We start from the raw sequence: 26,577 nt of genomic DNA on the forward strand, positions 1-26,577 counted from the left end.
TCACCCATGGCAGGAATTCCTCTTGTTTCCCTGTTTGAACCCTTCCCTGGTGGGATGGTCACTTCCTTAATAGGCTCTCCCTTCCATTGTGTAAACATTATGCTTACAGATTCAAAATTGCCTTTGTGGAATTTGCTGCAGTTTGTCTTCCTTTGTCCTTTTGGGTGAGATCTTGGTCTGTTTTCTGTTGCTGTAACAAAATACCAGAGACTGGGTGCTTTGTAAGCAAAGAGGTTTGTTTAGCTCACAGTTTTGGAGATGGAAAATCTAAGATTGGGCAGACCTACCTGTATGGCTTCTGTTGAGGGCCTCCCTGGCTATGCTTCTACACAGCAGAAAAGCAGACTGAGAGGTAGCTGTGAGTAGAAGGTGCCAAGCATGTGGGGTGGACTTACTTTATAAGAATCCTCTTTTGTGGGAACTAACCAGGGTCTTGTGAGAGCTCCATTAATCCTTTCACAGGTCAGCACCCCCAGCAACAACCATCTTCCACGAGGCTCAGCCTCTTAAAGATTCCACCACCTCTCACATTCTACACTGGAGACCAAGCTTCCAGCCCATGAACTTTTGGGGTCACTCAAATCACACCAGAAAGCAAGGCAACACCTTTAATGCAGAAGGACTTCCCAGGGGAGGAAACTGTCATGCTGTGCTTTCCCACTGCCCAGCTCTTCCTGGAACAATGACAACCATGAAACAGGTTCTAGGCTCGTCACTATCCAGTCCCCTCCTCCAGACCTGCTCCTTCAGAAGCCTCACAACCAGACCTGGAGGTCTGACAGCAGGATGACTATGTAGACACCTTGTACCTTTCATCTCCCAGGTGCTGAGCAAAGGGAGACATCTGCTCCGCCAAGCTGCATCTCCCCTTTTCCTTGTGGTATGGGTGACAGAACTCGGGACCTTGTGCATGCTGGGCAAATGCTGTACCACTGAGTCACACCCCCAGCCCCACATTTCATCCTTCAGTATTCTTTGAGGGTAATGAGGGGCTGGAGAGAGGAATGGTCTCACTTCTGCAAAGCCATGTGGAAAAGCAGGATAGTATTCCTGGGCAAGGCATTTCCTTTGAACTGGTGCAGGGGCTGCTCACAGATGTTGTTTGTGTGGTACCTGGGACCTCAGAACCTCTGAGGACAGCCACGAGATACAGAAGCCCACCCAGGAAGAGGCAGAGCAGTCAGGGAGTCCGCGACGGGTGCCAGCCATCCCTGGAGAACCCAAGGAATGCTGGGCAGGATTGCACCTCCCCTGGAAGTGGGGTGACCCCCAGCCATGGGCTTTCAAGGGTGGGAGAGGATGTGGGTGGCATGTCATTATACCCCACAAAGCCTGAAGAGCCCCTCTCTACTCTTTCAGAACGCCTCACCAGAACCAGTGGATGTGTTGGGGTGCTGCCTCCAGATTGTGGGGCACCGGGGGCTGTCTGTGTGCAGGAGCAGCTACACATTTGGGGATGGGGTTTTCCCAGCTATGAAGGATATCGCCTCCAAATAGAATGAACGATGACTCTGCAAGGTCATATACAAATATAAATATGTGCAATTTTTTTTAAAGGATTTTCTTTTTCTTTTGCATGTGAAAAGTTTAAATATGTGCAATTTTTTAAACAAAAATGTTATCATCTCCCTGGGCATGGTGCTGCACACCTATAATCCCAGCAGCTCGGGAGGCAGAGGCAGGAGAACAAGCAGTTCAAAGTCAGCGTCAGCAACTTAACTTAGCAAGGCCCTAAGCAACTTAGCGAGGTTTGCTGCATAAAGGGGGGCGGGGCTGGGGATGTGGCTCCATGGCTAACTGACCCCGGGTTCAATCCTTGGTACAAAAAATAAAATGAAATAAAAAGGACTGGAGATGTGGGTCATTGGTAAAGTACACTTGGGTTCAATCCCCAGTACCAAAAAATGAAAAAAAGAAAAAAACCAAAAAACCAAAAAAATGAAGCCGACATCTCACTGTCCTTACCTTAATATTATACCATGAAGATCTTTTAAAGCAACAGGTAGAGATCAACCTCCTTCCATTTTACAGCTAGACAGGGTGCCATTGCCTGACTGTATCTTAACATTCAGGTGATTTCCTAAGCATACAGTGTTGCAAAGCCCAGTCTCAAACACATATGTTTGTGAACTTTTTCTAACATTTCTATAGAATATGATGCTAAAGTGGGTCCCAATGGAGCACCTGTTGATATTTTGGTAAATACCAATATATTTATTGCCCATAAGTGAATGATCATAAGCAATTGGGAAAAGAAAGCATAAGAAGGTAATACAGAGAGGATCACACATTAATTAAACACTAAAGAAAAACAGATGCTCAACCATTAATTTTGGGGGGGGTACTGGGAAATGAACCCAGGGCTGCTTTATCACTGGGCCACCTCCCCAGTCCTTTTTTTCCCGATATTTTATTTAGAGACAGGGTCTTGCTAAGTTCTTTGGGGCCTCACTAAGTTGCTGAGATGGCTTTGAACTCGAGATCCTCCTGCCTCAGCCTCCAGAACTGCTGGGATTTATAGGTGTGTGCCACCGCGCTGGGTTCAACCATCAATATTTTTGAAAGGACTAATAACTTTATAAATTTAATCAAAACAGAAGGAGGCTGAGTAAATAAACACAACTGGGTATGAAAGTGGGGCATAACTATAAATGCAATGGCTATTAAAAATAATAAACAAAAGCTATAAATGACCGCAGGCTAACAAGTTGGAAAACTCCCACGAAATAGTCATGCTTGTAAGAAAACAAAGTAGGAGTAGAGACTCGGAAAGGAGCGTCATTCTGAGGCTAGTGTAATCCTGATTCCAAAGCCAGAAGGAAAAGGAAACACAAAGGTCAAATTCATTCATAATAGTAGACGCAAAAACCCTAAACAATGGAAAAATAGAAATATGTGTCCACACAAAATGGACAATGATCGGTCTGTTGCAGTAAGAAATTGAGAAAAGGGATTAAAAGCACGGACTTCTTACTTCTCTGTTGGAGTGGAACAAGGATTTCGGGCAAGTTGGGAGAGTACTCTACCACTGAACTACAAACCCAGCCCTAAGCATGAGCTTCTGACACGATTTTGATTCCAGAACTTTCCTTCCCTCCCTACTCCTTGATTTTCCTTTACTTTTCAGTCCATTTTCTCACATCTCTTGTCCCATGGAAACAACCCAGAGTTGGCATTTCTCCCCAGCTAGGGGAGCATCTTCTATCTTGCTTCCCTGCCCTGGGATCTAGCGGACTCCAGATTCCGTGGTCAGGGGTAGCATGAAGAGGGATGGGGTCTGTGGACAACCCGACAAAGGGTCTTGCCTCTGCACAGCTTCTGCTGTGAGAGCTGCCCAGAAGCTTTGTCACTGCCACCAGCGTCCACTGAGCTGCCTCTGCTCTCCCAGACCCCACCCCCTCAAAATCAGGTCCCCACCGGGACATGCCAGGGACCAGTTTGTGTATCTGACAGCAGCTCCAAGCTGCTGGTTTGCCTTGAGAGACTCTCAGGCTGGGGTCTAGACACTTGGGGGATGCCATGGGTGAATCGCAGGAGTCTGCACCTCTCATACATTAAAAAAAAAAAAAAAAAAAAAAGATGTGTTTTCATTTCAAGATAATCTAAACAAAATTAAATAGGCATACTCTGGGTCATCTGCAGCCAATAACTTCTGCTGAGATAGATTAAGACTGAACATTTGTTTGGCTTTTGTACAAAGGCTCTAAGTATAAAACATAAGTTTATGTTTTAGTCAGCTTTTTCACTGCTGTGACTAAAGGACCCAACCAGCTCAATTGTAGAGGAGAAAAGGTTTATTCTGGGGCTCATGGTTTAGGAGGTCTTACTTAGTCCATAGAAGGCTGGCTCCATTTCTCAGGGCTTGAGGTGAAGCAGGACATCATGGCAGAAGAATGTGGTGGAGGGAAGCAGCTCACATGGTGATCAGCCAGTGGAGAGAGAGGTCTCCTCAAGCCAGATACAAAATATATACCCCATAGCCACGCCCCCAGTGACCCGCCTCCTGCAGCCACACCCCACCTACCTCCAGTTACTACTCAGTTAATTTCATCAGGGATTAATTCACTGATTAGGTTCAGGCTATCACCCAATCATTTCTCTTCTGAACCGTCTTGCATTGTCTCTCCGTGAGCTTTTCAGGGACACCTCCTATTCAAACCATAACAGTTTGTATCAATTTTGAATGTAACTAGGGAACTTAGGAAGACTTTATCAACATTGTGCCCATATGTTTTCTAAATTTGAGAAACACTGCCTGGGACTTTTCCTTAGGAATTCCAGTAGGAGAAAATCAAGTGTCTTCTCTTTGCTTAGAAATCCCAACTTCCTCTCAGTGCCAGAACTTTCCAGTTACAGGGTTGGTACACAAAAGGGCAGCCATCACTTTGGAGAAGAAGGGAGGCCCAGCAGATAGCTCTTAAATGCCACAGATGCTCCGGGCTGGCAGCTGCCCCAGTTTCACCTCACCCCTGAAGCTTCCGGTGTGGAGTTTATCTTGTGATCCAGTTGATGGTGGTGCTTCTAGCCCCGGCTTCTGTATCTATGCCATTGCATTCAGGGTCTCTGAGGACGATGACAGCGTGGGACGACACGTATCCGGCTGCTCACTGCAGTGGCTTGCATGTCGCTTGTTCCCCAAAGTTCATGTGCAGGAAGCTTGGTCCTTAGGGTGGTCGTGTTGAGGTGGTGGAACCTGTAGTACAGGACTAGCGGAAAGTGATTAGCCATGGGGCAAGCCTTTGGAAGGGATTAATGCTGGCGCTGGGGACTGAGTTCTCTCGAGATTGTGCTGTTATAAAGCAAGTCCACTCCATACACTTGACCCCCACTGTACCCAGCCACTTTCCTTTCCACTTCTCCACCTTGTTGTGACCCAGCTAGGGTGCCCTCACCAGAGGCTGAACAGAAGGGTCTGCCCAATCAGAGACTTTCACCCCGCAACTGTGAGTTCAATAAACTTCTTTTCTTAACAAAGTACCTAGAATCAGGTATTCTGTTACAGAAATGCAAAACAGACTAATGCATCCATGTAACCAAATGTCAGTAAGGGTGACCATGCCCCGTGAAACCTAGACGTGATTGTCGGAACTCCCTATTTCCCCCTGCTTAGCTCTGGGAAAGGCCAGTGCCTCTCCAACTTTTCTGTGAATTTCTGGAGAGTCTGTGTGCTCATGGTCATGTCTCACTCCACCTCCCTGCTTGTGCAGAGAGCATATTTTCCCCTCTCATGTTTTGGCTGCTTCCTTTCCCTACTCTGGCCTCCATCCAAATGTGGAATTTGTTCTCTTCCGGCATTTGCATCAAAACCCACAAGACTTTTGCTTGTATAGTAGATGTTACTGAAGGTTTAGGGACGTTTTGCTGAGGGAGTGAAATGAAGAGGGAGAGGGCTCACTTCCTGGCAACACAAGTGACTTCCGTTCAACTGCTTGACGTCCCTATTCCTCACAGTCTTGTGGCTATGATGCCATCACTTGACCATTGTCCCCTCCTCCCTCACTTTTCTACCCCCAAATTTCTAGCTGTTTCTAACAGAACTGTCTTTCCATCCCTCTCACCTTGCCCCCCAGGGAGCATGCCACAATGCTCTGGCTGAATTCCTCCTAGGACACATTCTGCTATCAGGGCGCTGGGTGGCCTTGCCTGCCCCACTGTGCTTCCCAGAGTGATTCACTTTACTTCCATTCCTCTTGTCTGGGAACAGCACAGTGTTTAGAAAGCACTTTTACTTACATGAGCCCCGTTGACCATCAGAACAACCCTGGGTGAGGTATTATGTCTATTTTACAGATGCAGGACCAGAAACTCAGAGAGGTTTAGTAACTCGTGCAAAACCACACAGCTAGGTAAGTGAAGGAGTAGAAATCCAGGCTCAGGACTTACAGTTTGGAGATAAGACCCATGTCCTTGCACACAGAGAGGATGTGTGCTGTCTTATCATCCAGAAATCTGAGGCCTCATGAACTCCAGGAGAAATAATCAACACAGCAGCCTGGTTGTCCTCGGAGGCAGCCATACCAACCTCAGCAGGCACATACATCCCACAGAGCAGGACTGCCAGTTCCCTCTCCATGCCTTGCTTTTTCCCTCTCTTTTGCTGGCTAGTAGCTCCTACTCATCTTCAGGTCTAGGAACAGGATGGTTATGGATCCCCACACAAAATTAAAATGCTATGCACTCTGTTCAAACGTCACAAAGAATTCTAAAACAGTGATGGCAGAGCATCAAGCCAATCATGGGTACTTTAAAATGACTGTACAGGTGGCGTGTTCTTGTTCAGAGGTTAGGTCCCCGGGAAGCATGCCCCGACCCCCTAGTCTGGGCTGTGTGCTTATCACACGCCATCATCAGCCTCGCAGCCCCTGGTGAAGTGCAGGGGCCTCACTGGGGGCTTGGGATGACTACCAGCAGGACCTGGAGGAACCAGGCAGTGGATTGTCATCTTCAGGCAGGCCCCAAGTAGAAGTCTCCAAAGTTATGGACCACGATGAGACCCTCATGTGAAGACCCCCGCTCCCACAGATTTCTTTTGGTCCTACGGGACAGAAACCCTTCTCTGTGTAAGCAGAAAAGGGGACTTAGTTGCTCTAAACAGAAACACTCCAGACAGATGCCTCTTTAGGTGTTGCCAGTCCTTGAGCCCAAAGGAGGGGATCAGAGCCCAGTTTCAACCTTCCCATTTTCTCCTCAGGTGGAGAAAAGATTTAAAATCTCCTGAAAACAGCAGGCAGAAACCCTGGGAAGAGCTCTGATTGGCTGGACTTGGGTAATGAACATATGCCTGAACCAATCTCTATGTCCAGGGTGGGAACAAGGGCAGGGTTCCGGATTCCCTCCCACCCTTCCACCAAAACCTGGGCTGTGACTTCAGAGGGCAGAAAGGGGGCCAGGGAAGCAGAACTGCCAGTGGCTGCCAGTCTGTCTTTATGGTCTATCCAGCATCACCTCCTCTCCCCGTCCTTGGCTTCAGGCCTTGAAAGCTGATCTCAGGAAGATCCTTGTGGAGAGGAAACTGCTGGGGACAGGACCCCTTAGAAAGTCAGGTCCTGGCTGTCTGCTTCCAGAAACTTTCTCCCGTCCTCCCTCAGAGGACCCCAGTGTTGTCACTATGATCTAGGGTGAGGAGACCTCCAGGTAGCGCTTTTCAAATGGCTTCAACTCCAGAATATCTTTCTTTGAGGCTGGGAAAGAATTTTTATTATATTTTTACTTCAGAAATGAACTGGTCATAACAAAAGGAAGACAAAAAAAGTGTTTATTTAAAAAAAACGAAGTCTGAAGTGCAACACTGCGCTCTGGGCCTTTCCCCCAGGCTTCCGTTCACACAGACCCTGCTCCTCAAGAACAAGCAGGGCATGAAGGTCTCGAGTGATGACGATCAGGAGGGTTCTCTTCAGGGCGTTGGACATCCCTCCTTTCAGAGGTGCTCAGAGGAAACGTTTCCATCCGTGGACTCCACATTAAGTGAGAGTCGGAGCCCCTGAGAAGTGACTCCAAGGTGTAGGTCTCCGCCGCTGTTGTCCTACTGTGGTTCCGGGTCAAGTGTGAGGAAGTGGGCTCAGGAGAAAAGAACGAGTCTCAAAGCCAGGACAACTAGGTTTCCTGCCTGACCTCTTGTGACCTTCTCGTTGGCTTTGTTTCCAGCAAGTGGGCCTCAGTTTCCCCACCTATACAATGAAGAGTTGGTTAAGATGGTTTCTACAATCCTTACCTCTAATTTCTGTGAGTTTAGGCCAGATAGAAAAGGAAGACGCATCAGGATTCTTGATCATTCCTCTTTGCCATGGGCTTATTAGGTGGCCTTGGGAGAATCTGTCTTCCATGTTGAACACCTCTGCCATCCTTGAACATCCTGTGTCATGCAGGAGGATGGTATGAGAGGTAGTGTGGAGTGGCAAGCATTCGGCAGGGCTCTCTCTGGCCAGGATTCAGGAGGGCTGCTCCTTGGCAGATGCTGATAGAGGATCCTGTGCACTTCAAAGCTCTGACCTGGGGGTAGCTCTCCTGAGAAGTCTGAATCCAGCCTCCTCATTTCTGAGGCCCACACCTGTCCCGTTGCCTCAGACCTCTCCAGCCTGCTTTGGCCTCCTCTACCCTTGCTCTGTCTTCCAATCCCAGCAACCAATCTAGACACAACTTGGCCAAAATGTTCAATTCTGCCAGGTCTCATTGAAGCCTGTTTTGAGCCGTGCTCAGTAGAACATCAAGGAAGCAGAGAAGACTCCTATCCTCTGGGAGCTCATGGTGCAGGTGGGGAGGGGGCAGCATGAGCATATACTCAATGCCATGAGAGAGGGCAGAGTCCTCAGCTCAGAAAAGAGGAAGAGAGGATTTCCTGTTGGGGGAACTAGGAAGATGAGAAGGAGTTGCCAGCTGAGGGCCCAGCACAATGCAGGAAGGGCAAATAGCCTTTAGAAGGCCCCTGGGGCGCAAGGAGGGGGCGGCCATGAGGCTGGGGAGGAGCAATGTGCAAAATCTTGACAGGCCAGGAAGGCCTGGAGAGGGAGCTGAGGCTGGGGAGTCAGTGACTTGTCCATGTTGGTCAGGAACCTTTTGGCTGCCAGTAATAGGAACTTAGTTCGAATTAACTGCAAGAAAAGAGTATCCGAGGAAGGCCTGACCAGCCGAGCAGGAAAAGGCCCGGGGTGCTCCTGGCCTGTGGGAGCAGCTAACGAGGGACCCATCAGGACCCAGCTCTTGTTCCCGTTTCTCTCTGTTGGCTCCATTTCCCCTCTACAGGGAGGACTCCTGGGGAAGGGAGTTATTGTCCAGCTGAGCCAGTTTTCCACCCTTGGGTCAGGCAGAAGCTGGACTTGCATGGCCGTAGGGCATGTTATTCTCAGCAGAAGGCAGGAATAATGCTGATCAGGCAACCCCAGACTGAGTGTCTCAGCCCCTGAGTTTCTCAGCAGAGGAATGTGGCCCCAGTTGACCTCCATTTTGGGAAGAGGAGGCATTCAAGACTTTTTTTTTTTTTTTTTTTTTCTTTTATTCATAAAAACAAATTTGCAACAATTTATTAAAAATCGATACCATGCAGTAGGGGTACGAGAAATTCCTCATTTACATTTGATTCTGGCAGTTCCAGTCTAATTTAAAGCATTTGTGCACTAAACATCATTGGAAAATGCCTTCAGGCCGAAGCCTCTTCGGAAATGGAACGGTGTGTTTGCTGCATATAAAAGAACAGAACCATTAAGTAGCTAGTCACTTCTGTGTGTCTTGTTATTCGCGGGGAAATTAAAAAACAAGATGGGTGAACCTACAGGATCAGTAAGACAAGAGAATGTACTTTGTGGGTTAACCTAGAAGACAGAGCACGTTTGGGAGTCACAAAGGTGTACAGACGCACGCTCACCTCCGGCAGTCCAATACTTCAGTTTGTTTTTTTTCCTGCTATGCTGGAATAATATTTCTACAGGTATGTGTGTGTATGTGTGTGTGCGCGCGCGTGCATGTGTGTGTGTGTGTGTGTGTGTGTGTATACATTATGTACAATTAAGTGTCTCTTTCCCTTTGAAAAATTAATGTGATCTTTAAATTAAATTTGGTTTTGGTGAAATCAAGAAAGCAAGTGAATACTGGTAATACACAGAGTGACAACACGGTTTTTAGTGCCTAAACAGAGAATGACTTCAACTCGACCTGTGGTGTGTGTACTTTTTTTTTTTTCCCCCTAAAAGCTACAGTACCTCCGTAACCTCTCGTTGAGGGAGGGGAGGGGAAAGCTGTGCTACGTGAACTAGGGTGTTGGAAACGTTGGCGATGGTGATTCCCGTGGGCCCTTTCATCACAGCCTGGTGGTGACAACAGTGTGTTCCTGACTGCAGTGGATCTGGGAAGAGATTATTGCCTGCCTGTTGAAGCTGCCATTAGGATTCTTTAGGGATTGAGCGAACCGCTCCGCTCGGATGTGCAGACGTCCTGGACATTGTCATTCAGGCCTTTCTTTAGCAAAGAATGAACCTGTCTAGGAATGTCAGAAAAATCGTTGGGAGCCTCCCTCCAGCCAGCTTGTTTCTGGCAGAGGGCTGTGCTGGAAGCTTCTCTGGGCCGCACCCTGGCTGTAGTGAGGGCTGAAGGTCATAGTCACACTGATACCTCACGGGTCAGGGCTGCTTACTGTTTGGGACAAAGCTTTCCTGAATGAGATCGGGTGTCGATCCTCAGAGTGACCCTGTGAGGTAGGCAGGACGGGTGTTATTTCAACCCCAACCTGTTACAGAGGGGAAACTGAGGCTCAGAGAGACACTAGTGACTTGCCCAAGGTCACACAGGGAGTCAGAGGGGACTGAGGACTTAACCCAGGTCTGCCTGACTCCCAGGCCAGTGCTCTTTGGGGTTCAATTAAAAGGGAAGAATGATCTTATGAATGGGAATCAGTCTGCTGACCGATTGTCCCCAGTGATCACCAAGGGGAGAGAGCTCACTGGCTTGTCTGGATGGAAGGCTACCTTCTGGAAGCCAAGGGAAGCCCTCAGCCAGCAACTCTCCCCTCCCTGACACCAGGGATGTCTTTTAGCAGAATGCCCTCGATTCACTTTGGTCAGAAACAAAGTCAGTGAAAAAAAAAAAAAAAAAATCCCAGCCAGCCCTTGGGCCCCGATGGGAGAGGTTAAAGTGCACATCTTTCTTGATCGTGTTTGCTGGGAACAGACATTCCATGGTTAGCTCGGGTGGTCCCCCTTATTTCCGGGAACACTTGATATGAACACAAGGACATGGCCAACATGGGGGGTGCTCGACACACTGTGGGTGAGGCTGCAGAGCGTGTCTGCAGTGATGTGCCCTAAATCCCCACGTCCCCGGACGGGTGTTATTGTGTTAATGTGTGGCATTTATCAGAGTAACAAACATCTCATCCAGTGACAGAGACCTCCCAGGGAGCACGTGAGTCCACCTGCTCAGGTTCCCCAGCCCCAGGGCCGTGCCTGTCTGCCCTTCCCATGGACTCCCTGCGCCAGGGAAGCTGAGGTGGGCTGGGTTGGCCGCTGGGGACCTGGTGGCCCTGCTCACCTTCTCCCCCACTAGAGTGGAGAAGGGCTGGTGGGGGCCACAGAGGGCGATGTGTGTGCAGAGTACAGAGGCGATTTCTCCAGAAGCCCTGGCCTCTTACGGAGGCTGCTCAGGGCCACTTGCTGAGTCTAGCTGGAGTTCTAGGCCTCTCTCCTTGTCTAGAATTATTATTATTATTTTTTTGCAAGTTTCAAACATCCCAGCTCCTCCTTGTTTGTAGACATTATGGAAGAAGTCATTTCCATTCCTCTTCTTTGTGAAAGAACAAGAACTTCACAAATAAGGCTCGAGGTCAGGTGCCACACAACCCCCGTCCCGTCCACTTGAGGGCTAGCTGCGCAGTCCCGAGAGGCGGCCGTGGTGCCCCGCTCTGCCACGGCCAGAGCCCACAGTGTGCCTGTGGCAGACGCCTCTGCCCGGCGTGGAGCTGTCAGGGGAGGCCCCAGACCAGGCCTCCCACCCTTACAGGCCCGAGACCATGACTCGGAAGGAGGGTGGCACGTGTCTGTGACGGGGGCTGGCGGTGGGGCTGACGCAGGGGCTGACACAGCTGGCGTCCACGCCTCCGATGGACGGGAGGTAGGCGTGGTGGAGGATGGGGAGCTGGAGGGACAGCCGGCGCTGGATGCTGGAAGGGAAGAGAGGAGGGGCGTTAGCGAAGGCTGTCTGGCTGCTCTCCAGAGAGTTCTCTGGACTCACTTTGGCTAATAAAAGCTGATGAGAGGAGTCTCTTTTTCTCTGAATCCAAGATTTGTCATCTAGTCATTCAGCCTTCTAGCAGGTATTAAATGAAAGCCGGTGGTGCCTCTGTTGCCCTGGGAATATGTAGGAACAACCAGGGAGACTAGAGTGAGCAGGGAAGATGCAGTCTTCTTGAGCCTCTGGACCAGGGTTTGGTGATACTGTAATTGTCAGGGCAGAATAACCTCCTACCCCCCTCAAGGGGCTCCCTCAGATCTCTCTCCAAGAAACTCTTCTTCCCATCTTCCTTGAAGCCCCCAGGACTCCTTTGTAAATATCAAAAAAAGAAGCCAGAAAGGGCAGGAGGTGGGGCTGAGTCCAGGAGGGCCTTGCGTATACCCTCAGAGGGGCACCAAGGAAGCGGGAGCTGCCTCTGAACCCCTTCGCACCGTTGGGCCCTTAGTCTTAATTGTTGGAAAGGCTGCTTTGGGGGAATGTGCCCAGGTGATGCTCCCCTGTCTGCTCAGCTGCATTTTTATGCAATTCTCCATTGATTACAGGACACACTGCTTTCCCTAAGGGAAGGGACTGGCTTCTAGTGCCTCCTTGTGTCCCCAGAGCCTGGCCACTCGGGTGCAAACAAAAAGGAAATGAAACAAACCAGATCTTGACAAAAACTCAGTAGACAAAAGCAGTATTGCTGGTCTCATGATGAAGAGGAGAGAAAGGTACAGAGTGTCCCTAAGCTGCCTGGCAGACCTGGGGGAGCCAGGACCTTGCTGCTTCGATGCCTCCACATGGCCTGTGGCAGAGGCCATCGATTCGGGCGGTCTCATCCCACAGAGCGTGCTCCACAATCTATCTAGGACACGGTGGGTTCTGAGATGGATGGGTACAGATGGAGCGCTGTCCTCACTCCCCAAGGACCTGCTGCCCGGAAAGACTGCCCAAGAGACACCTCACAGGTATGCAGGGGAGGCGAGTGCTGGAGATTCCCTTCCGAAAGGCAAGTGCAGCAAGTGTCCCGTCAGCCACGAGCCATCCCTAGGGCAAGATGGCGCTGGCAGAGTCCAGGAAGGAAGGAAGGGGTGATGGAGAATAAACCTGGGCCTGGGAGGAAGGTGCTCTGTCCCAGCGTCCAGGGAAAGGCTACCTGCCTAGGCAAGATGGGGTATAGTGCGTGGCTGTGACTATTCAACACCTCCTTGCTGAGACTCAACGCTGGGACAGTCCCGGGGGCCTATGGGGGACTCGCCTTAGCCTCCAGTTGTGACCCTTCCGTGGAGGCAAGGGATGGGGAAGCTGCTGACAAAAGTCACTGATTGCTGCCAACTGTTGTGGCCTGCGAGCCGGCCAGTCTTGGGGCTAAGTGGGTGGACAGTCACCATAGAGCTGGTGACTCGGCTGCTTTGGCTGGCTGCTCTCTGCTTGTTATTTCCCAGGGCCAGGTTTCAGAGTTTACCTGTCTAACCCCTGCTTCCAATCTGGAAGAATCTGGAAAGAACTAAAATTGCCAGTGGGAACGCAGTTAACTGAGGTGTTTGGGTGTTGGCTTAGATGTCATCTTCTCATTGAGTTTTCTCTGAACATTTTAGGTGGCATTTCTTAGCCTCCTTTCCTGCTTTATTTTTCTTCAAAGCACTTATCATTTAACATACCATGCTTTTTAGTATTTTATTATTTTTTTATGTGGTGCTGGGGATTGAACCCAGGGTCTTACACATACTAGTTAAGTGTTCCACCACTGAGCTTCACTCTCCGCCCTGGGGTCTGTGTTTCTATTAAGTCATTATTCTGTCAGGTGGCACGGAAGCCCTAGAAGATATGGAAACTGTGGAAGGGAGGGATTTTTGTTTGTTTTCTTCATTGCTGTGTCCCCATTGCCTATGTCTGATGTATAATAAACAGATTTCAGTGAATCTTGAAGTAAATGATTTAGCAGGGGTACATTTTACATTTCACAAAGGTATTGGGCTAAGGGGAGATCCTAAGATTTGATGTTGGACAGGCCTGAGTCATCTACCTCCTGTGCTTAGTTACTGGGTGAGCTTGGACAAATCAGCTCCCTTTTTTGGATATTAGTTTTCTCATCTGTAAAAGGAGCATTGTAATTTGACCTGCATTATGGACTGGATGTGAAGTTCAAATAATATCATGGGTGTGAAAGACCGTGCCAATCATAAACGGTTGTACAGGGGAGACACACTCTTCCTATAATTCTCAGGGAGAAGGTACTCACTGTTCTGGGGAGTTGATATCTTCTATGGGATCTTTGCATGTTCGGGAGGACTCTGTTGGGTTCCACTGGAGCTGGGGATTTTGATCGAGGTGATTTTTCAAAATGCTCTTTCCCCCATCTGAATGCAAAACAACAACATCACAACAAGTTCTGGTAAGTTAGTTTCTAAAAATCATAATGCAACCTTTAGGATGCTAAGAGAAGAATCAGTGTAAAATGTCCACCCTCACTCTGCCATCTCTGGACCAGGGTTTGTGCAGCCGGTCTTCAGAGACCAAGGCGGTGAGCCAAGAAGCCTCCTCTTGCCGGGGCATGGCAGCCACGTGTGACCTGCCTCTACTCTCTTTTTCTCCAAGAAAAGTGGGGGAAATTAAGTGGACTGATACAAGATAACTTGGAAATGAGAGTTCTGATATTAAGACTATTTCATTGGCACATAGGGATGTAATGACATCCCTTTATCATACAAAAAAATCCTTGGATTTTTAAGATAATTTTATATTGTATATTTTTTACAATTTTAGCAAAGATTAAAAAGAATAATAGTGAATTGCTGGTGGGGGTATAAATTGACATAACCTTTTGGGGGCACTGCCAACGAGTATCAAACATCATAAAAAATGCACACCTTTTACTCAGAGTTTCTACTTCTGGGAATTAGCTTAGAGAAATAAGGATATGGGCATTCAAGGATATTTAGCTCAGCATCGTTTCTATCCAAATGCTGGAACTAATCTGAATTTGTCCAGTAATAATGAATTAACCATGTAAGTTCTGGAGCCTCCATTCCAAGTAGTATGGTGGAGCCACAAAATAGGTTGATGTGAATCCTCTCTACCCTTCTTGGCTACAGAACCATCCGGGGCCATTTAAAGTACTATGAAAACAGCCACACCCAAGAGATCTGGATTCACTGGGTGGGGACAGCAGCAGCAGGGTCTTGTGTGTGCTGTAGTGACGACCTCCTGGGCATATCACTCTGCCCCCCCCCCCCCCCCCCCCGTGAGTGCCGCTGTCCTCAGTTGCTCACGGAGTCTGTCTTTGCAAACTCATCTAGGCATCCAGATTTATCTGCGCCCCCATCAACGCCCGCCATGCTTTTGCGGTAACTTGCTGACGAGCGCAGCGTCTGGAATTCTGAGTCGCCAATGCTCACGTTCCCAGCTGAGGCGACGTTCTGCCTTAGTGTCTAGCTCTCATGATATAAATGAGGGTCTTTTTTGAGGTCTATTTAGTGTCACGTTTTCCACATTTTCGTTTGTTTTTGTTTTTGCAATACTGGGGACTAAAAAACGGGTGTTGCGAATGCTAGGCAGGGACTCTGCTACTGAGCTACAGCCTCAACCCTTTGGGTCCCCTTTAAATTTTATTTTGAGGCAGGGTCTCACTAAGTTGCCCAGGCAGACCTTGAACTTGGGATCCTCATGCCTCAGCCTCCTGAGTTGCTGGGATTAAAGATGTGTGCCACCACACTGGGCTCATTTTTCGCATTTTTGTACTGTTGGTGACTTTGCTGTTTAAAATGGTCACCAAATGCAGTGCTGAAGTACTGTCTAGGGTTCCTAGGTACTATGTGTGATATGGAGAAAATCCAGGTATTAGGTAAGGTTCTATCAGGCATGAGTTATAGTGCTGCTAGTTAATGAGGCAGCAATATATGCACACATACATACATATATATATGTATATATGTCATGTGGCACACACGTGTAATCCTAGCAACTCAGAGGCCGAGGCAGGAGGATAGTAAGTTCGAGGACAGCCTCGTCAACTTAGTGAGGTCCTAAGCAACTTAGTGAGACCCTGTCTCAAAATAAAAAATAAAAAAAGGACTGGAGATGTAGTTCAATGGTAAAGTATGCCTAAATTCAATTCTCGTACCACACACACACACACACACACACACACACACACACACACACGCACAAAACCAAATATATATATTAAACGAGATGCTTTTAAACAGAAACATGCAAAATAAGGTACTGATGAGTTGAACGACTTTTACTTCTTTTGAGAAGGATCTTTTGCTTATTTTCTTTTGGATTATTGGTCTTTTTCTTATTAATTAGTATATGATCATGTATATTTTGTGTATAATTACATGTAATTTCTCCTTATAGTGCATGAGTTTGTTAAAATTTGGCTTAGTCTATTGTTTGATTGTTTTGGAAACATACTTATGATGTGTTTGCATTGTGAAAATTAGTTTTGTTTTTGAAATTTTATTTGTTTACTTATTTAAATTAATTAATTAATTAATTTTGAGATGGAGTCTCACTATGTTGCCCAGGCTGGTTTCCAGTTTGTGTGTTTAAGAATCCTCCTGCTTCAATCTCCTGAGTAGCTGGACCACGGACATGCACCACCACATCTGGCTGAAAATAAATTTATTATCCTTTCCTTTTGTGTTTTCCGTTGTGTATTAAACCGAGAAAGATCTTCCCCTGGGGTTATCTTCAAAAACTGTCCTTTCTTTCAGCATTTTCATGGTTTTGTTCTTTATATTTAAAATCTTCATCTATCTGGATTCAGTGTGAGGTAAAGAGCTACCTTTATTCTTTTCCAGATTGTTATCCATTTATCACAATGAAATTACCTGAGTAATTCACTTTTCCCCCACTAATTTGAAATGCTCACTTTTATAAGATACTAAAATTATTAGGAATAATTTTTATTCTTTTAATTGTTCTATGAAACATTTTTGCAATCAACATCTTATGTAATAATAATTTTATATTACTTCTCCCTCCCACTCCAGTATAGGGGACTGAACCCAGGGGTGCTGGACCACTGAGCAACATACCCAGCCCTTTCTCTCTTGAGATAGGGTCTCGCTAAGTTGCCCAGGCTGGCCTTGAACTTGTGAATCTTCTGCATCAGCCTCCTGAGTAGCTGCAATTTTAGGTGTGCACCACCACACCCGGCTACAATATTACTTCTGTAACAAGAATATTTATAACTTCTATAAGAAGAAAAAACCAAAATATGTATATCAATTTAAAAATAAGTTCATAATAAATTTGTGAATCTATGGTAATGACAAAAATATAAACAACAGAAAATATAAAATAAAATGTAAAGTGATTCTCTTTTGCCCACTCTGCAATACCATTCCTTTCCACACAGGCGACTGTTGTTAACAATTTCGTATTTATTCTCCTAGATCTTTCCTTTCTGCACCAGGGACTGAACTCAGGGCCTTGTGAATGCTAGGCAAGTGCTCTATCACTGAGTTATACCCACAGTCCTCTCCCTGTGCTTTCAAAAAATATTCAGATTGTCAGATTGTCTCTCTCTCCCCCCGTTGTATTTGTATGTATGATGTTGGTTTTTTTTTTTTTTTTTTTTTTTTTTTTCACTTGGAGATTTTTCCGTATCTGTACAGATAGATCCATTTCACTTATTAACGGTTACATAGTGTGCCACGTTTGGTTGGATAATAATGAATGGAACCACTTCAAACCATAAGCCTTTAAGTTAATTACAGACTTTCTCACCTACAAATGATGTGATGAGCACCTCGTGCTGGCATCTTTGCCCCCGGGACGTGTTTCCAAGGGGCAGGTTCCTGTTGTGCTATGGAACTGCTAGGTCAGGAAGTTAAACACTTAATACATGGAGAGTGCCGGCCTGATTTTCAGACATCACAGGAGACAGGAGAATGCCCACTTTCAAACATTCTTACCTACACTGGTAGTCTTGTGTGTGTGTGTGTGTGTGTGTGTGTGTGTGTGTGTGTGTGTGTGTGTATGTGTGTATATGCTCAGGATTGAGCCCAGGGCTTCAGGCAGGCCAGGCAAACCACCACTGAGCTACATCCTCGGTCCCACACACCAGTCAACTTTTAAAGTTATACTGAGAGGTGGGCAAAAAGTAGTCTGTGATCAGGGCATGGTGGCACATGCCTGTAATCTGGGAGGCTGAGAAAGGAGGATCTCAAGCCCAAGGCCAGCCTCAGCAACTTAGTGAAACCCTGTCTCAAAATAAAAAATAAAATAATTTAAAAAAAAAGGATTGGGGATGTAGCTTAGTGGCAAAGCACCCCTGCATTCGATCCCCAGTAACACACACACACACACACACACACACACACACACACAATTAGTGTGTGTTGTGGCTCACATTCACAAGTGATTAGAAAGGTTGGGCATTAATCTTTTTTCTTTTGGTACTGGGGATTAAACTCAAGGGTACTCAACCATGGAGCCATACTCCTAGCCCTATTTTGTATTTTATTTAGAGACAGGGTCTCATTGAGTTGCTAAGAGCCTCACTTTTGCTGAGGCTGGCTTTGAACTCACAATCCTCCTGCCTCAGCCTCCCGAGTTGCTGGGATTACAGGCATGCGCCATGGCGCCCGGCTACTGATTATTCTTTTCTTGAACACTCATGAGGCACATTTGAAACCATGAAACGTTGTTCAGAGAAGTAAACATCACTGTTTGCTGGAACAAAAGGGAAGAGGCGGGTACCCTGGGAGCACTGTGTCCGTGTAGACCTGGTACTGAGGGATGGGAAACAGAAGCCTGCGTCCAGGCTGGCAGGGCTCAGAGCAGACACTGAACTGTGGTCAGGAGACAGCCGCAGGAGCTCCAGCTGCGTGTGTGTGACTTCAGGCCAGTCCCTTGCCCTCTTGGAGGAAGATGGGCGGCTGGCATCTGAAATACAAGTTCTCAAGTTCAGGTCCCACCTCCTCTTACCTGCGCTCTCTGTGAAGTTCCCAAGATTGAGGATGTCGTTGAACTCCTGGTAGTGGTTCTGTTTAATGTACGTGGTCTTTTCTGGTGTGTCCTGCAGCTGCATGGTGACCTCCTCCAAGTCTTTGTCCAGCTGGAAGACAATACTCCAACTCAGTCACGGTCCTCCCTCTCCCCCTGCCCAGCCCAGGAGGCTAGCCAAGAGGTGGGCGGGGCCTCTGCATCCTGGTGAGGAGGTGCAGATTCTGCCACTCTTGCCCGAGGAGATACTATGAGTTGATGGACCTGAGCTTGACAGTGATCTGTCCTGTGCAGGGAGGAGCCGAGGGAGGAGCCGAGCGAGCCCAGCAGGCAGGGCAGAAAGAGGAATCTCGGGGTGGAGCTGACAGTCGTGGGCAAATCTAGGCGGTCCCTTACGAGCCTTTCCTGGCTTGTAAGTCTCAATTTCTTTATCTGTAGTGTGGGGCAACTTTTGTACCTACCTCATGGGGTCTTGTGGAGATTAAATGAGACACTGCATGGAAAGTTTAGCCAGTCCAGTGCCTGGTACCAAAGAAGGGTAATCTGTTACCATAGTAACATTACTGTAAACATTATTTTGGGTACCTAACAGGACCTTCAGTGGGGAAGACAGATATACAGGGCTAACAGCTCTGGGTCTCACACTGTTATGGAGGCTCAGACCAGGAGGGGCTCATCCAGAGGAGTTAATCAGGATTGGTCCCTGTCATGCCCGGGTTACATAAAAATCAGGTGCAGGTCCTGGGGCAACTCAGCCCACAGAGACCTGGGAGTGTGTTTTGGCGGGGGCAGTGGCAGATGGAGTGGGTAGCTGGCAGCATACTGCAGCATTAGGGAAGGGACCTTATAAACTGTGAAGTGCTGTTCTGACTCAGGAGCACAGTCACCGTTTAATATATTTTCACGTGGAGAAGGAGATATCCTTATCCCTTGTTTTGTGTGACTCACAATGGCAGGGCCAGGGTCTAACGGTGGGAGTAACAGGACACCTGATGTGATTCAATTCCAGGGGAAATCCTTACACTTTAGGGCTTTTAACAGTGGCTTGGTTTTCCTAAGTGCCCGGATTCTTCACTGGAGGGTGTGAGCAGAAGTGCAATGTCAAGGCACAGAGATACTAGTCATAGAGAAGTCGGCTGCTGACACAGAATCTGTTGTGGGCTTTGAGGGACAGAAAGCTGGTGGTGGGCGACCCTACCCTAAAGCAGTGATTTCAGGGTACTCTCTATTGCAGGCTATTGTAAGACCTTCAAGGAGCTGCTGGATCTAGCAAATAAAAATACAGTCAAAGTTGAATGTCAGATAACAAAAGATCTTTTTCCCCCAGTATAAGTATATCCCAAATGTTGTATGGGATATACTTATACCAAAAATTTGATGGGATATTTATCTGAAATTCAAATTTAACTGGGCATCCTGTTTCTACCCTGGCAATTCTACATCTCGCTTTTCCCCTGTTTTCAACTGTTCAGCGAAAGCTGACATTTCCCAGCCTCCTCTGTGGCTAACCTGAGCAGAACCTAACTGGAGCAGAAACAAAATGTCTGCAATTTTTGTGTCACTTGCTTAAAGCAATGGCTTGCATGGACTTCCTGTAGCTCCCATTGCTGAGACTGAGAAGAGGACTGGCCTTCTGCCCAGCTTTACCTGGAGAATGTCAGGAAACCAGAAAAGATGAACCTGGTCCAGCAAGGGCCATGGGGAGCCAAGCTGCCCAACTGAGACCTCTCTCCTCAGGACCCTGAGGTAACCGGGGACTCTCTCCTCAGGACCCTCAGGTGACGGGGACCTCTCTCCTCAGGACCCTCAGGTGACCGGGACCTCTCTCCTCAGGACCCTGAGGTAACCGGGGACTCTCTCCTCAGGACCCTCAGGTGACGGGGACCTCTCTCCTCAGGACCCTCCGGTGACGGGGACCTCTCTCCTCAGGACCCTCAGGTGACCGGGACCTCTCTCCTCAGGACCCTCAGGTGACCGGGGACTCTCTTCTCAGGACTCTTAGGTGACCGGGGACTCTCTCCTCAGGACCCTGAGGTGACCAGGACCTCTCTCCTCAGGACCCTCAGGTGACCGGGGACTCTCTCCTCAGGACCCTTAGGTGACCGGGGACTCTCTCCTCAGGACCCTCACACAGGAGAGAAGTAAACCTGTTTCCTTTGGCAGCCTGCAGACCAGACTGTGGGCCCAGTCAGACCCCTGACCCTGAGGGAGGGTGAGGCAGGGGAGGGAAGTTGGTTCCCCACCCTTATATAGCTAGTCCAGAATCTGAGGTTTGGTTTGAGCACAAAGGAATCTGGTTATGGCCTCTCTGGAATATTCCAGAACCAGAAAAGACCCATCAGGACGAGGGCGAGGACTGCAGCAGCAAAGCCTCCCTCCAGAAACGCCTCTGTTCCCCTCCTCTTCTCTTGCTGTGTGGCATGTGGCCGTGGTTCTAGGGGTGGCCGACCTGGAAGCTCACAGGTCTCTGTGAATCGAGTTCTTTCTGAGGATGTCTTGAATACCAGAGTCCAGTCGGGCATTGCTGGACTCCAAGCACCTGGGCTGGGTGGGCAGCAGGCTCTTGTCAGATCTGACAACTGCTTCTATCTGATGGTGCCAGCCTGGTGCCCGCAGCCCTGAGGGCAGCAGAGGGGCCGTGGCCGGTGGGGAGGTCCTGCAGGAGCCTGGGGGAGGGGCTGGGGGAGAGGCCTGCGGTACCTCTGTGATCTTCATCCGCAGGCGGTGGTTTTCAGACTGCAGGCCCTCCAGGCGGGATGTGCTTGCTTGGTTCACGCTGGTGACCGAGGTGGACGTTTTGGAGTCTTCTTTCCTCTGATTCTGAGTGAACTGGAATCTCCTGTTTTGAGTGGCTGCATCTGGGTTTGTTCTCAGAGTGATGAGCTGAAGGGACAGTGGGGACGTGAAGAGAGAAGTCTGCTTCCTTCTTCCCAACTCTCTGCCTCCCTCCAGCATCTCCTAGACTGGAGGCTATGGGGGCCCAGGAAGGACACAGGCTGGGAGCCAGGAGCCCTGGGCTCAGGCCAGGCTCTGTCCCTTGCTTGGGTGTGATCTTAGGCTCCTTCCTGGCCAGGAGAAGTTGGTCTCCTGGCCCTGATTCCACCAGGGTCCCCAACATCAGGTGGGGGCCACGCAGGGCCCCTCAGGCCTAACTGTAGCTGAGCCTCCCTCTGCCTGTGCCTTGCTCCTTGAGAAGATCACACGAGGAGGGGACAGTTGTGAATACAAAGCCTCAAGGAGCGTGAAGCCCCTGCTCATGAGAATGTTCATAATTTTTGCCGGCAGGTTGGTAAATAGCTTTGTCACTGGCAAAGGAATTTTAATTATTTTAGCATCTTAAAAATATATTTATTATCTTAAACTCTCTGCAGGACAGAAGTCTGGGCAAGGCTTAGCTGTATCGAAGACTTATTATTTTTAAAATAAAAGACAAATAGTTGCCACTTGACTGGGATCTTATCCTTTATTCTAGAAATATCTCTAGTTCCGGGCTCAGCACTGGAAAGGAGGAGCTGAGTGAGCCATGGCTTCTGGCCCCCAGACCTCGCAGTCTGGAGGTGTGGGGTTGGGCTGAAGAAGGACAGAATCTTCTCCAGGCCAGAAGTAACGGAGGCCAGTGTACCCACCGGGTGGAGGGTGGGGAAGGGCGGTGGGGGAGGAACCCAGGGGAAAACAGGACATTTGCACCTGCAGCGAGGCCGGGAGTGGCACCTAAGGGAGGGGCAGCTTGGATGGGAATGGAGTTCTCTGGGGGGAGCGGCGGCCAGAGGAGCCCTGAGAGTCCTCAAAGTCGACCCAACGTTGGGAACTTGGTTGTGGAGCCAGGAGGGCAACGGAGGTTATTGAAGGTGACAGAGCAGAAGGCCACTCTGGGAGCTGGGCTCAGAGAACCATCTAGCATATTTGTCAGGAAGGAGAGTATCAGAGTGCAGGCCAGGAAGCTGTGGCACTGGCTTGGAGCCTGGGCAGGCTGGACACCAGAGGAGGAAGAGGCACATACGCTGCAGGTCCTGAAGATGGGCCCTTGGGAGGACCTGGGTGCCCAAGGGTGACAGCACCTTGGGCAGCCTCTCTCCCTAATGGTGCCAGGGCTCCTCTTCTCTGCAGCCCTCCCTCCCCGAGACAGTGACTCCTGCCCCATGGCTTCCTGCCTCCTCCTTCACCCTTGAGACCCACGGAGGTCTGGCTTCTCTCCACAGACCCCAGGGCAGGGGTCCTCCGGGGTCAAGGCCTCCAGCTCCCTCTCTCCCTGCTATGCCTCGATATGTGAAGAGTACCTCTTCAAGGGGTTCTGGGGGTCGGCCCTTCAGAAAAACAAGAAATGTAAGTGCCCGCTCCAAATGGCCTTTCCTTTTGACCCAGTAATGCCACTCTAAGTGCATCTCAGGGAACAATTGGGAGCAAGGAAAACGTGTTATGTAGAAAAACTGTTCACTCGTAATATATTAAAAAAAAATCTGTAGGCAACTACAGTGCTCGCCAGGAGGGGAACAAGTGGACATGTCAGTTATGGACCTTCCTCTCGATGATGGCCGCGAACGTGGGGAAACACCAGGGACACACGGGTAGGTGGAAGGGGCGAACTGCAAAGTAAAATGTGCGCCCTCGTCACGATCGAATCTTCAAAAGCATCATTTCCCAGCCTTTGAAAATCAGGAAGACCAGCAGGGAACAGCAAAACCCTGACAGTGAAGAACAGCCAGGAAAATGTGAGGCTTTGTTAATTCTGGGATGACGGGACTGTGAGGTTCCTGAAAATCTAGCTCTCCTCTGCATTTTCGAAGTTTTCTGTAATGTGGGTTGTCACGGTGTGTTTGGATAGGTTTGGGTGCGTTCCCCAAAGCGTGTGTGTGGGAAGCTCCATTGTCAGGGTGGCAGAGGTGAGCTGGTGGGTCCTTTAGGAGGTGAGGCTCAGCTGGGAGGTCCTTAGGTCATTGCAGGCATGTTTTTGGGAGAGTTTAGTGTAGTTATGGAACCCAGTTAGTTCTAGGGAGAGCAGATTGTTTTAAGAGTAAGCCCCACCCCTGAATGGCTCTCCGGCTTTGTCTTGAGATGTGTTCTCTTCCTCCCTTGTATGCGCCTGCTGCTCTGACCCCCATCTGCTATGAGGTCCTCCCTGGAGCATAGCCAGCACTGGTGCCATGCTCTCCAATCTCCAGAACTATGAACTAAATAAACCTCTTATCTTTATAAAGTTAATCAGCCTCAGTTATTTCATCATAGTAATAGAAAATGGACTAAAACTGTCATTGTCATAAAAAGGGAATGATGTGTAAAACCTTAGGAAATGGAGAAAGACTAGCAATGGAATCAGAGATCAGAGGCCCAGTACCTTTGGCACAAACACCAGGCAGAGGGTGATGGTGCTGCAGAAGATGATGACCAGAGCCACAATGCAGAACTGCACATTGGGCTGGTCCCGGGTCAGGAAGGACACAGCAGCCCCAATGATGCACATGATTCCCACGTTGTAGACACTCATCCCAATGTACTTGCTGTCATTGAGTGCAGGGATGCTGACGTTGCGGGTCTCCCAAGCTAAGAAACAACCGAACAACTGCAATGGTAAACAGAAAGGAGAGATGATCATCACCAACTGGCAGCACACACTCCCTGCCCCAAGAAACTGCCAAATGGGAGGCCACTCAGGAAGAAGGGGCTGTAGGGAGGGAAGCTGGGGACTTTGCTGCCCGGCATATCTCCTGAATGCCACCATCTGCCTCCACCCATGGCCCTGGGTTGCGTCCCACTGAGGAAATACAGACTGAGGTGTGTGACAGAGGCCTGGTTCTCCTTCACCCCCATGGCTGGTTCATTCACAGACCCACCAGAGGGAAGGGACTCCATGCATGATCTTGACCAACTCCTCTCACTCTCTAGAGAACCCGGAGGCCCAGAGAGGGAGAAGGGGCTTGCCCAAGGCTACACGGCAATATGGTGGCAAAAGCGGGTGTATCTCTAGAAGTTTAATCTAGTCATTTTTTTCTATTAAACTGGGCATTTACTTTGGGGTGGGGGCTTTATTATCTCCCAATGTACACAGCCTCTCAGGACAGAGACATTTCCTAACTTGTCTTTGAAGGGAAAGGGTGCTGCATTTCCTCCCTAAAAGCTGGAGTGCAATGGGATGGGGGAGATTCAGCCGCTGTCTCAGACCATGTGATGATGACAGGTGGGTAACATGAAGCAAGGAGCCAAGATTCTGGGGGCCCTTGGCTAGCCCCTGATGGCTTACTCTAAAGTAGGTTTCCTGGAGAGGAAAATTACCTCTCTAATTACTAGTAACTTGGGTGTTCTTTCACCTACAACTCTATTCCTGACCAATATATCTCCCTACAGAAGGGACCAGGGTAGAGACCAAAGGAGGTGTGGGCCTTCACCGGAGGCCCCAGGGGAGGGTGGGTGGCAGGGGAAGAGTGCCAGGGCTTCTGCTTGGTCCCGCCCCTCTTTGCATTTGGTCTCAGCCCTGCAACTCCAGGCAGGGATGGCTGCGCCATTCATTCATCATGGATGAATGATGAGGAACCGGTTCATGAGGTTGATTTAGTATGGCAGCATGATGCTGTGTGGTAGAAATGAGCTGGCTGTGTGACCTTGGGCAAGTCACTTCACCTCTCAGAGCCTCACTTTCAACTCTGTGAGATGGGAGTATGACTAACATTCATCTTGCAGGGAGAGCTCATTGCAGATGGGGACGTCCTGCACCCAGGGAAGTTGCAAGCTATTGCATGATAGATGTTATTGTATACACCGTGGTGATTTTGCTCTCCCCGTCCTTATTCCTCCATCCTTTCCTCTAAATGTATTATCTTGTAGGTTGATTTCTCCTCCTCCTCCTTTTAAAACAATTTTAATTTATTTTGGTGCCAGGGATTGAACCCAGGGGCACTTACCCACTAAGCCACAACCCTGGACCCTTTATTTTTTATTTTGAGACAGAGTCTCACTAAGTTGCTGAGGCTGGCCTTGAACTTGGTGATCCTCCTGCCTTGGCCTCCCAAGTTGCTGGGATTACAGGTGTGTGCCACTGTGCCCAGCTTCTCCTCTGTGTGTGTGTGTGTGTGTGTGTGTGTGTGTTTGTGTGGTGCTAGGGATGGAAGCAGGGCAGCTCTACCTCAGAGCCACATCCCCAGCCATTTTTATAATTTTTTAAATTTTGAGATGGTCTTGCTAAGTTGCCTAGGCTGGCCTCAAACTTGCCATCCTCCTGCCTCAGTCTCTTGAGTAGCCTGCTCTGATTTATTCTTTAAAAAAATTCCTCAAGAAATAGGGAACCAGTAGCCCAGGAACCAGACGCTGAGTGAGGGAAGGAAAGCATTAGCTATTGGGGCCTGTGCTTTGTTGGTTCTTTCACGTGAGACCCGCTGAAGTCCCAAAGGGGCTGTGCTATCTAACAGCAGGAAGCAGAGGCTTGCCAGGTGGAGTGGCCTGCCTGGGGACCCAAGGCAGAGAGCATCAGGGCTGGATGGTTGCCTGGAACTTCAGTGCTCTGACAGGTGGTTAGCACGGCCACCTCTACCACTGTGGGTAGAGGTGTACCCACCAAATGTACCAATGTACCCACCAAACCCGCAGAAAGGTCTCCGCCAGTCATTAAATGTGGACATGCCTGGGGACCTGGTGGCTGCCTGCAAATCTCTCAAGAGTGTCAGGAGAAAACAGTGGTACATTCTTAGACCTTCAAGAAACAGAGAAACTTGTGGGCATGAGCTACACTGAGGCAGAGTTCAGTGGAGAGCAAGGAAGAATTTTCTAGCAAAGTGACCTGTCAGTAGCTGCCCTAACACATCTGGGTCCCTGGAAACTGAATGTGGACTCATTAGAAAAAAGGGTCCTTGCAGATGCCATAAGGATCCTGTCATGAGAACATCCCAGGTCATCCCGATGGTCCCTAAATCCAATGGCAAGGACTGGGAGGGA

General features: G+C 48.8%; 1 protein-coding gene across 1 annotated transcript in view; it reads right to left on the minus strand.

Moving 5' to 3' along the window:
* Nucleotides 1-9,351: 9,351 nt before the first annotated feature.
* GABBR2 (gamma-aminobutyric acid type B receptor subunit 2) overlaps nucleotides 9,352-26,577 on the minus strand; it is a 347,122-nt gene continuing 329,896 nt past the window's right edge. The window contains exons 15-19 of the mRNA XM_079112233.1: nucleotides 23,990-24,214; nucleotides 21,358-21,540; nucleotides 18,640-18,769; nucleotides 13,937-14,054; nucleotides 9,352-11,644 (exon numbers count right to left, since the gene is read on the minus strand). Coding sequence (XP_078968359.1) covers nucleotides 11,479-11,644; nucleotides 13,937-14,054; nucleotides 18,640-18,769; nucleotides 21,358-21,540; nucleotides 23,990-24,214 — 822 coding nt within the window. The 3' untranslated portion in view covers nucleotides 9,352-11,478. The remainder of the gene's footprint in view (nucleotides 11,645-13,936; nucleotides 14,055-18,639; nucleotides 18,770-21,357; nucleotides 21,541-23,989; nucleotides 24,215-26,577) is intronic.

The sequence above is a fragment of the Sciurus vulgaris genome (assembly GCF_902686455.1).
Source record: "Sciurus vulgaris genome assembly, chromosome: 15".
Lineage (NCBI taxonomy): Eukaryota > Metazoa > Chordata > Mammalia > Rodentia > Sciuridae > Sciurus > Sciurus vulgaris.